This window comes from Theobroma cacao, chromosome 7 (assembly GCF_000208745.1).
Source record: "Theobroma cacao cultivar B97-61/B2 chromosome 7, Criollo_cocoa_genome_V2, whole genome shotgun sequence".
Lineage (NCBI taxonomy): Eukaryota > Viridiplantae > Streptophyta > Magnoliopsida > Malvales > Malvaceae > Theobroma > Theobroma cacao.
The window spans coordinates 3,679,187-3,690,972 of record NC_030856.1 but is presented as its reverse complement, the minus strand read 5'-3'; the positions used below and the strand labels follow the sequence as shown (position 1 = coordinate 3,690,972).

Below are 11,786 nucleotides of genomic sequence, written 5' to 3'. Positions count from 1 at the left end.
AAAAAATATAGATAATTGCATTAGCATAGCATATATGTATTGCATCATACATATCATTGCATATAAATATTTCTGTTTTCGAGTTTAAGCTCCGATGATGGGATCTTTCGGGGATCCTGTGAAGGCGGGTATTTCTCGAAAAGTTCCTTAGGTGAAAAGATGTCCTCGAGTCCCACCAGTATGATGGGAGGGCTCGAGAACCATCTTCAATAAAAGGCTTTTGCCCGAATTAGGTTTATTATGCACAAAAATATTATTTTAAAAAGAAAACGTACGATGACCCCGAAGACGGGAATTATTCGTCGAATTTACGAAGGCGAGTTTCTTGGATAATTCCCTAGGTGAGAGAATATCCCGAGTCCCACCAGTATGATGGGCGGATTCGAAAAATATCCTCGATAAAAGGTCATTTGTCCGGCATTTTTATCTCACGCCATGCATTTCATCTCGCCACCCATTTGCATTCCATTTTAGGTTAAATAGGAGATAAAATAAAAATAATAATTAAGGAAATCTAGTGAAATTAAAAATTAAAGCCCAATAGGATAATCTAAAAATGGTACCGTTCATGGAACGGGCGTCCAAGGGGTGCTAATCCTTCCCCGGGCGTAACCGTACCCCCGAACCTAGATCCAGAAAATTGTAGACCGGTTTAAGGTTCATTTCGATGGGCTTAAAATTAATTTAAGTTTGCATCGATTAGAATCGAGTCAATAGGTGGCCAATCGCACCTAGTAAAAAAAAAAGATTGGTGGCGACTCCTAGTTTAATTTTTTTAGTGAGTTTTCACCTTCACGTCTAGCGGTCGGGTTCCCGGACCCGCACGTTACGACACTTCTTGAGCATTATCAACAAAATTTTTTTTATCAAATTTCATAACTTGAAGCAAAAAACAATATCAATGGAAGAATATACATTGGAGTTTGAACAACTTCAAATGAAGTGCGATGTCCATGAACTTGAAAAGCAAACTGTAACTCGGTCTCAATGTTGAAATTGCATATATTGTTCAACTACAACCATATTAGAACTTAAATGATGTCATCAGTTTAGCATTAAAGGTTAAGAAACAACGATCACAGAAAAGCTCAGTGAGTTCATCTAAACAAAGAGAGTCCACCTCAAACCATAGGAGACAAAGTTCGATAACCATTCTACCTTCAAAGGTAATCTCGTCCAAAACTTCAAACAATAAAGAAACTACTTATGCTCGTGCTTCTAATATCAACAAAAAGTGCTTCAAATGCTAAGGATTTGGGCATATTGCTTCTGATTGTCCAAATCAAAGAATTGTTTCCTTAGTGAAAGAAGAAGTTATAAAAGAACCTATCACGGAAGAAATGGAGGATGAGTTAGAAATATTCAATGAAGATGAGATAGAAAAAGTTTCTACTAATCATGGAGAAGCTCTTGTCATTCGTCGTAACCTTAACACTACTATGATGGCTAAAGATAAAAGTTGGTTTCGTCACAACATATTCTATACAAGGTGCACATCCCAAGGGAAAGTTTACAATGTCATTATTGATAGTGGAAACTGTGAGAGTGTTGTTCCCAACTACATGGTGGAAAAGTTAAAACTTCCTTCTAAAATACATATTCATCCTTACAAGCTATCATGGCTAAGAAAAAGAAATGAAGTTAAGGTAACAAAGCGTCGTTGTGTTCAATTTTCTATTGAAAATAAGTATCAAGATGAAGTTTGGTATGATGTTATCCCAATGGACGCATGCCACCTATTGTTGGGACAGCCATGGCAATATGATCATTGAGCTCACCATGACGGATACAAGAATACTTATTCCTTCTTAAAAAATAGAGTAAAAATTATGTTGACTCCACTAAAGCCAGAAAGACCGACCAAAGAGACAAGAGGAAAATAAAGCACTCATCATTGTATTTGGCTTAAACAAAGCTTATCGTGAGTCAAGTCTCTTATATCTCTTATTAGTTTGTGAGAAGAATAAAGTATTCACCATTATCCAAAGATGTGAAACCCATAATTGAAAAGTTTTGTAATGTTGTACCTGATGAGATAACCCACGGACTGCCACCAATGTGAGATATTCAACATCCCATCTATTTCATCCTTGGTTTTATAATTCCAAACAAGTCTGCTTATCGCATGAGTCCGCAAGAGCATAAAGAATTACAGCATCAGGTCAAACAACTTTTGGAGAAAGGCTTGATAAAAGAAAGTGTTAGCCCATGTGTTGTTCCTACTTTTTTTAGTTCCAAAAAAAGATAGAATATGGTGTATGTGCATTGATAGTCGTGTCGTAAATAAAATCACCATTAAGTGTCATTTTCCCATTCCTAGACTTGATGATTTGTTGGACCAATTGCATGGTAATATTATCTTCTCCAAAATCGATCTACGTAGTGGTTATCACCAAATTTGAATACGAGCTAGAGATGAATGGAAAACAACATTTAAAACTTGTGATGGGCTATATGAATGGATAGTTATGCCATTTGGCCTTTCTAATGCACCTAGCACCTTTATGCACCTAATGAACCAAGTGTTCCTTTCTTTTATTGGGAAGTTTGTTGTGCTTCATTTTGATGATATCTTGGTATATAGTAAAAGTCAGAAAGAACATTTGGAACATTTACGGTGGATCTTTGAAGTACTTCGAGAACAAAAGCTTTTTGCTAACTTAAAAAAGTGTGAATTTATGACAAACAAAGTTATCTTCTTGGGATATGTTGTTTCTAGCCATGAAATTGAAGTGGACCAAAGTAAGGTTGATGCTATTGTCAACTAGCTAGTTCTGAAATCACTCCATGGCATTCGAAGCTTTCATGGATTAACCTCCTTTACTGATGTTTCATCAAAAATTTCAATTCTGTTGCTATTTTGCTTACTGAAAGCCTCAAGCAATATAGTTTTATATGGAGTATCAAGGCAAAACATAGCTTTGAGGAATTGAGAGAAAGGATTACTAAAGCTCCCATGATTGCATTTCCAAACTTGATTTGGTGTTTGAAGTTAATTGTGATGCCTCCAATGTTGGTATTGGTGCTATTCTTTCTCAAGAAGGACGACCTATTGCTTTTTTTGGTGAAAAACTCAATTATGCAAAATTGAAATACTCAACGTATGATACAGAGTTTTATGTTGTTATTCAAGCCCTAGACCATTAAAGCCACTATTTGTTGCCAAAAGAATTCATCTTGTATTCTGACCATGAAACCCTCAAACACCTTAACCCTCAATACAAGCTTAATCGCCAACATGCAGCTTGGAGTGAATTTCTTCAAGCCTTTCCAATTCTCCTCAAGCATAAGTTAGGTGTGCAGAACAAAGTAGTTGATGCTTTAAGTCGTCGCCTTACTCTCTTCTCTACCTTACAATTGAAGGTTATTGGCTTTGAAGTTGTGAAAGAATTATATGAGAAAGATCCTAAATTTGGTGAAAATGGAAATCCAGTTCTCAACATCCTTATCAATAATTTCACCAAAAAAAATGGTATCTTTTCAAAGATAACCAACTATGCATCCCTCAATATTATTTATGCCAATCAATTATTTGGGAAGCTCATAATGGAGGATTAGCTAGACATTTTGGGAGAGACAAAACATTGGTTCTTATGAAAGAAAAGTTTTATTGGCCCAAGCTAGAATGAGATACTATCCAACATATTCAAAGGTGTCATATTTGCCATATTACCAAACATGGAAATCAAAACACTAGTATGTACAAACCATTACCCATTCTTGAAGCTCAGTGGGTAGATGTAAGTATGGATTTTATTTTGGGTTTTCCAAGAACTCAAAGGCAAAAAGACTCTGTAATGGTGGTTGTCGATAGATTTTTCAAAATGGCTCATTGTGTGCCACACCATACAACCGATAATGCTAATCACATAGCTGATTTCTACTTTAAAGAAATTATGCGTCTTCATGGAATTCTAAAAACAATCACTTCAAATCGAGATGTGAAATTCATGAGTCATTTTTGGTGAACTTTATGGAGGAAAATGGGAACTCACTTGCAATTTAATTCAGCAAGTCACCTTCAAACGGAAGGTCAAGCAGAAGTGGTCAAAAAAAGTTTAGGAAACTTATTAAGAAGTTTTGTGGGCGATAACATAATGATATAGAGTTATTTACGTTTAATTTTGATAGTAATTTAGCTTAGTTCTTGTAATAATGCATAGAAATCAATAGTTTTATTTAATTATTTTGAATTAGTTAATTTAGGTGAGTCAACCTAATCTTAGTTAATTTTATGCTTAATTTGATGTTAATGTAATTAAGATAGGTTGTTATTGATTTATTTGTGCTTTTGTAGGTGTTTGATTAAAAAAGAATTTTAGTGGAAGAAGGAAAGCAATTTTGAGGTGTAGACTTCCACGACACATATTTTTGTATTTTGGTCATAACTCTCTCTACAAAGCTCCAAATGAAGTCATTCTTAGGCCATTGGAAAGTTAAGAGAAAAAGCTACAATGTTCATGTTTACCATTTCTCCTAGTTCGGATTAGAAGATGGTCAAAAATCTTATTGAATTTGGAGTACTGTAGTAATCCTAAAACAATTACGATTTCTGCTATTTAAATGGTCAAGGCCACAACTTTGGAGGAAGTTGGCCATAGCCCATGTAATCTGATGAGGAAATCGTTATTGGAATTGACTTCTTTCTTCACCCAACTTGACCTAACTTCAAGTCTTATAAAAACAACCTTTCGAAGGACTTTTAGGATAGAACGAAACACTAGATTGAGAGCTGAAAATCAAGCCACAAAATCATTAAAGAAATGTCTCATTGGAGCTAAAGAAGAAATTGAAGAATTCAAGAAGATATGGAGATCAAGAATTCAACTCTTGGGTTCCTTTTATCTTTTTGTTGCTATTTTATATTCTTGGTTTTAGTTTTAATGATTAACTTTAATTTGATGATGTGTGACTTGATAGGGAACTAAACTTTTTATCTAAGATTATGATTGAACTAAATACGTAGTCTGATTTATTTATCTCTCTTTTGCTTATGTTGGATGAATTTAAGTTGTTTATTTTATTCTGTTCTTAATGTTTCTAATTGCTTGATCACCAATTAGATTGAATTGAAAACTTAGGTTAAACTTTGACGAAGGAGATTTAGGTAGACGTTGAATAGAATAGCGTATGATTGAAAACACTTAGTTGATTAGGTGATTTGATTTGCATATAGGATAGACATACACTTATAAGACATACGTAACCAAAATTAGAGCATGAACTTAATGAATCTGTCTTTAATTTAATTTGTATAGACATATAGTAAATTAATTAAGAAAGATATTTTTATGAGAAACTCGACAGGGACTTATAAATAATTTAGGGCTCTAGGTTAACAACTTAATCCATTAAACTGAGTTAAGAAAGAGAGACAATATTCAGATTAAGTATTGAGGGATATCATAATCTTAAGTCTGGTAATCACTAGAAGTTAATAGAATAATTTTGTTGATATATTTTAGATTAGTTTTAGTTATTAGTTTATTAGTTTTAATTTCAATTTTAATTGTTTAGATAAAATGAAGGTGTGTTAATTTTAGTAGTTAACAGTAAGAATTAATTCAATTTTCTGTGAGATCGACACTTTACTCATCACTATATTATCTTTGCAATATGTATACTTGCGTGGGTAAAAAATTGAACAACAGTGGGTAAAAACATTCGTCAATGGGATCTTGTGTTAGCACAAGCAGAATTTTCTTACAATAATTCTGTGAGCCAAATCATTGGGATATGTCCATTTGAAGTAGTGTATGGAAAACACCCTTTTAGTCCTTTGGACTTTCCTGCATTACCCACTACTTGTGAATTTAGTGCTGATGCTGAAGAACGTGCTAAGCAAATCAAGAAGCTTCATGAAGAAGTTCGAGAAAAGACTATTCATCAGATTGACAAATATTAAAATGAAGCCAACAATCACAAAAAGCCAGTCAATTTTAAAAAAGGAGACTTAGTGAGGATTCATTTAAGAAAAGAATGTTTTCCTAAGTCTCATGCAAAATTATCTCCTCAAGCTGATGGATCATTCCGAGTATTGGAAAATATTAATGAGAATGCCTAAATGATCGAACTTCTTAGAGATTTTGAGGTTTTTGCAGCTTTCAATGTAATTGATCTCTCTCCTTACTATGAAGAACATGAAGAAGACATGGATTTTGAAGATAAATTTTCTCCAACTTAGAAAGAATGATACATGAGTATATTATTACATTATTATTATTTAGGAATTAAAGGTATGATAAAATTTTTCTTTTTGTTTAATTTACTTGTACTAGGATTTTAGGCTAGTCATGTTCTATTTAGAAATAGAACACTTATTTTATTTAAATCTCTTGTTAACTACTTTAATTGTACTAGGCAACTTCGAGTAGAGTTTTATTAGGATGTGGGCCTATAATACTATAAATAGGACCATTCGGCTTATTTATTATTCACATTCAAGTTGAGAATTAATAAAAAATATTTCTTAAGTATAACTGCTTATTTTCTCTATGCTCTTTTAAAAAGAGTAAGTTGTTTTTAGTATCTTTGCCTTAACTAATCAAAGTGAAATTTTGACTATTTTTCATCTTAGTGGGATTTTCTAACATTGTCAAGATTGGTGATTCACTTTAGTGGAGTTTCCAACCTTGTCACGATTGGTGTCTTCACAACGTCTCGACATCAACAAGACTTTTCATTCATACTAAAATTGAACTAAAATTTTAATATAAACTGATAACTTGCCAAAATACATAAACTAACTTCTGTCATACACAACATTAAGGCAGAAACTAGCAATCTGATCCCTGTATGCATTGGCTGAGCTACAAGACTCTCACATGCTCACTGACATGTCAGCAAAGCTGACTGCAACACTCAAAAAGGCTTCACAAGTCATCTGCACATGCATGCAGATGATCATAGTTCATGCAAGCTCTTAAATTCAATAATATCTCTAGTTCCCAAACATTCAAGACCAGGGCTAGCTTTACAATATTCAGTATACTCTTTCAAACAATACAGAGATAACCATATTGTCCTCTCATCTTTATTCTTCACATTGGGTTTTAGCTTTGCTTCTCATGCTCAAATTTACATGAAGGAAAGCATGGTTAACCTTAATCAACAAAAGCATCTGTAAAATAAAAATGATTAAGAATGACAATGATCATTTCTAAGTGATGTCAATTATCTTGCTTCTACTTCTGTAATGGTGAAATCATTAGACAACACCAGTTTGCGATGCCCTGATGAAGAACTGGGTTCAACCAGATCCCTTTCGGTGAAAAAACCTGGTTGTGTAGGCTGAGGCAAGGGACCTTGAGTACCCAACATCAGAACCACTTTAGACATGTTTGGTCTGTCTTGTGCACTTCGTTGCACGCACAACAGACCTACATGAATTGACCGTAGCACTTCACAAGGATTGCTGGTTTCCCTAATTGGTGATGCAATTAACTCCAATGCTTTCCCTTCAACAAATAGTCTCCATGCCTATGCAACAAACACCACTTTAATAATAGTAGATTTAATGTTAACTGTTAATAAGATCTTAATCACACTTACATGTCCAAGGAGATTATGCTGGTGATCTGGATGGCAGAATCCCCTGTTTCTCTTCCCACTCAGTATCTCTAGTACCAGTACACCAAAGCTAAAGACATCAGATTTAGTCGAGTAGACTCCATTAATTGCATACTCTGGAGCCATGTAACCACTGCATGAAATCACAAATGTTACATAAATTAATTATTCACGATTCAATGATGTGAAGATTTCTTTAAATATAGGTAGTAAGGTACGATCAGTTTCATGTTAGTATTGCTTACTATGTTCCAATCACTTTCTTTGTACTAGCTCTGGCTTCCTTTTCTCCAAAACCTCTAGCCAGGCCAAAGTCTGAAATTTTCGGATTCATTTCATTGTCTAATAGAACATTACCAGCTTTCATATCTCTGTGTATTATTCTTTGCCTTGAATCTTGATGGAGATAAAGGAGCCCACGAGCTATCCCGTTGATAATGTGGTAACGAGTAGGCCAATCAAGTGACATGCTTTGACATTGATCTGCTTAGTTTTTAACACAATTCAAAGCCAATTTATTGCTCATAGATCACTGTATATAACTCCTGAAGGCGTAAAAGAGAAGATTGAAGGTAGAGATTACACGGTTGAAGAACTAAAGTAAAACAACTGACATTAATTTCCGAGCTTGGAGAAATTAAAACATACCAAAAATAAAGAAGTCGAGGCTTTTGTTAGGCATAAATTCATAGATCAATAACTTTTCATCGGCTTCAATACAGCATCCTAGAAGTGTCACTAAGTTCCTGTGCTTAAGTTTTGCAGTGTGTATGACTTCATTTTTGAACTCATCAAGTCCTTGTCTAGAACTCTTTGATAGCCTCTTCACAGCAAACTCTTGTCCATTCTTGAAGACACCCTGAAAAGTTTGTAACCAGATAATTTGTGATATATTGCTCTCTTGGCCTAACAAAACCATACTGACTACCACCCCCCAGAAAAGATAGAGGCAAAAGAGGGGGGGGATTTCATTTTGTAAAAAATGTAGAAGTTCGAAGCTTTTATATGTCAGTACAGAGAGGTGATATCATAGAGTTGCTACTGTATCAACCAAAAAACATCATTGAGTTGCAAAAGTCAACAGGCTGCATTGCAGTTTATCAGATTGCTACCTTATAGACAGATCCAAAGCCACCTTCTCCGAGTTTCTTTTCTGGCGAAAAGTTATCGGTTGCACAGGCAATTGTGGATAAGTCAAAAGATGGTAACTCTAGATCCTCCTTAAGATTTTTGACATTAGAACTGATTACATGGAGAAAGTTCAGCAATCCTGCAAAGTTAGCAGCTCCGGTAAATGTAAGCGACACAGCACAAGCAGTGTGTTTGCAAAAAGTCTCGTTTATCATTACGAATTCACAAATAAAAAGCTCAGAAAAGTCTTGTATCGAATAAGTTCGAGGCCTGTTACATTAAGGGAAGCTATACAATTATAAAACTGAATACCAGGCATCCCTTTCCACTGTTTCCTCAACCATATTTTTCACTCTAAAGCTTTACCATGTTTTTCATGTCAGTTAACAACCACTACTGTCAATATTATTAACTACATTTCCTGAAATCAATGTAAATCCTGCATGTGCGAAAGCAAGTGATCTGTGCAATGCACAATCAATATACTATAGTCTATGCAATGGATTTTTGCTCAATTCATGTAGTCTCTCTCAGGTACAACTTTTTCTCTTGTTTTAGCACCACCGTTAGCAAGTTCTGTTTTGTTATCATTTTCTGAAGGGAGCAGTTCTTTCCAGGATTGAATTGATTGAATTTTTTACTCTAATATGAGATATTCTTTGTCTTCCAAGAAACTAGAAGAGCTAGTTTCCATGAGCTTAAATAATAAAACTTGTTTTCTTCAAAACCAAAGTAGTTGAGTTAATCTAATCATAAAGTTATTTGAGTGAGTTATTTGCCTGCATGATTGTCTCAATTGAAAATTTTCAGTGAATTCCTATGCTATAATATATCTAGATGTGGCAACATTCTCCCTTTAAGGATGGTATAAAACTGGATTGAAATTACAAAAAAAAGAAAAGAAAGAGTCTTATAATATGACAGAGATGTAGTACCAGGCATTATACGGTACGTCTTCCTCCAACAATACATGACCAGGGCTAGCCCGAAGATCAACACTGCTGCAGATATTACAGACATGACTGCAATCCTCATTCTTTTCTTGCCATTGGATTTAGTACTCTGAGTTTGGCCTGGTCATCAAGAAAATCATAGCAGAAATCAAGAATTAAAAAGTACAATAAAAATGGAATATTAATTTTTTTTCCTATAATGCTTATAAATTAATCAGTTAAGGTCACAGCTCACAACTCAGGCCAGTTGGTTCAAATAACAGGCAAATTCCAAACTCTGATCCAGATGCTAAGCAGGTAAGACTATGTTAAACTATAGAACATTATTATAACTGAAAATTTCATACCTAGTTCTGATGCAGCCATCCTTATATAAATTTCTTGCCCATTTTCAGTGAAATTTCTAATATCAATCAAGTCAACAAACCAAAGCAGGCAACCACTCCATCCTCCTCGTATATCCAAATTTGCATAAGCAGTACAGGAGCAGTCTTTTTTACAGAGATTCTTGCACCCATCAAGGTTTATACTGTAGTTAAACCAGGATTTTCCTGAATCTGGCAACTTGACCCCAGAGTACTTTATAAAGCCATCAGTAGAGCAGTTTAATGGTGTCTTTCGGACACACCCATCTGACCATTGTTTAATGTTCCATTGATTTGGAAATTTCGGCACAAATCCTTTCAAGCAACTGCATTCAGGGGAGTCATTTATGTTGCAGCTACCATTTGCACCACACTGTGCATAATTGTCGCAGTCATCCTTTTGTACTGTTGTATAAACATCCCAACTTTGTTTTCTATCAATCCAATTGAGGCGCTGCCAAAGTCCATTCTGAGTTAACACCATCCTCGAAGGAATTGACTCCTTACGATCCTTGTAACTGTAATATACCTCCCTCTTGTTGAACACAACTCCGAAAGTAAATATAGGGTTTAGTTTTAGTCCAGTTGTGCCACTAAACCGCATTCCATTCCAAGGGCCACTGCGAAAACGGACGATTGATCCCTCTCTCAGTTTCAGCTCTGGAAATCCACCAACCTCATACCGGTATGTGAAATTACCACGAGAAGGATCATCAAGACTCTTCCAGGATGACAGGTAACTATCCAGACCTGATTTGAAGTTCCTTCCTAGCTTCATGCCTGGTAGAAGTGTATCACAAGGATAATCAAAGCTCTGCCACAAGAAGTTTTCAGGATTAGTGTCATTCTTCTCTTTCACAATGAGGTTTCCTGAATTCAAGAGCTGTGCTACTGGACTACGAACAGGTTTGGATGCGTTGGAAGACCAAACGATGCCACCATCATGATTTAGAAGGACTAGAATCCCCTGGTTGGTAACTTTTAGCACACCTGATGAATCATTGAGGGGCACTTCTCTGTTGGCCACCCATACAACATTCTGGACAGACATTTTCTTGTACCATATTCCCAAGTATCTTTTCCTGCTAGCACCGGGGCTAAAGAATCCTATTTCGTATATTCCAGCTACTGAAACTATCGTCTCTCCATCTCTAATTGACTGAGTTACATTCAAGGTGTCCACTGCAGTGGATATTGAGAAAAATGATAAACAAAAGAGTGTGGCAAAGCCCTTCATTGATAGGATGAAACACCGAGGATCTCTTATGATCTTTTCCAGAATGAAATACTTACTTTTCTAAATTAAATAATCGATGTACTCTTTCTGTAAGGTTTGAATTTTAGGATCATAGTCCATACTATTCAACAGAATTATGCACCTAAGTAGTTAGCGGTCAGCAGGCACAATAAAAAACTGATGGTTCAAATTTCTTAGATCATTAATAGTCCATAGTACTTGTAGATATAACTGAGGAGACAAAAAGGTTTCCAAGTCGGCTATACCTGGTCAACAACACATGTCTTGCTTCTACATTATTCAAACTAGACCAGCGGCGGCTTAATGAGCATTTATAGTTTTGGATGATGATAAGTCTATTTTACATTCTTTTGAGTCTAAAAATGCTTAATGTTTTCTTATTTTTAATTAATTTATATTATAAAAAATACTTTAAAAAAACAAATAAAGATAACTTAAAAGAATAATTAAAGAGAACAAAAAAAGTATTTAGGGAGAGAGAAGAAATCTTATTGAAGTGTGAATTTACAA

General features: G+C 34.9%; 1 protein-coding gene across 1 annotated transcript; it reads right to left on the bottom strand.

Moving 5' to 3' along the window:
* Positions 6,878-11,311, bottom strand: LOC18593762 (G-type lectin S-receptor-like serine/threonine-protein kinase At4g27290). Its single transcript, XM_018125011.1, has 7 exons — positions 10,001-11,311; positions 9,636-9,773; positions 8,682-8,839; positions 8,218-8,428; positions 7,815-8,052; positions 7,552-7,702; positions 6,878-7,479 (listed from the first exon to the last, which is right to left on the bottom strand). Exons 1-7 carry the CDS (start codon positions 11,253-11,255, stop codon positions 7,174-7,176), a joined length of 2,457 nt encoding a protein of 818 aa, XP_017980500.1. The 5' UTR covers positions 11,256-11,311; the 3' UTR covers positions 6,878-7,173.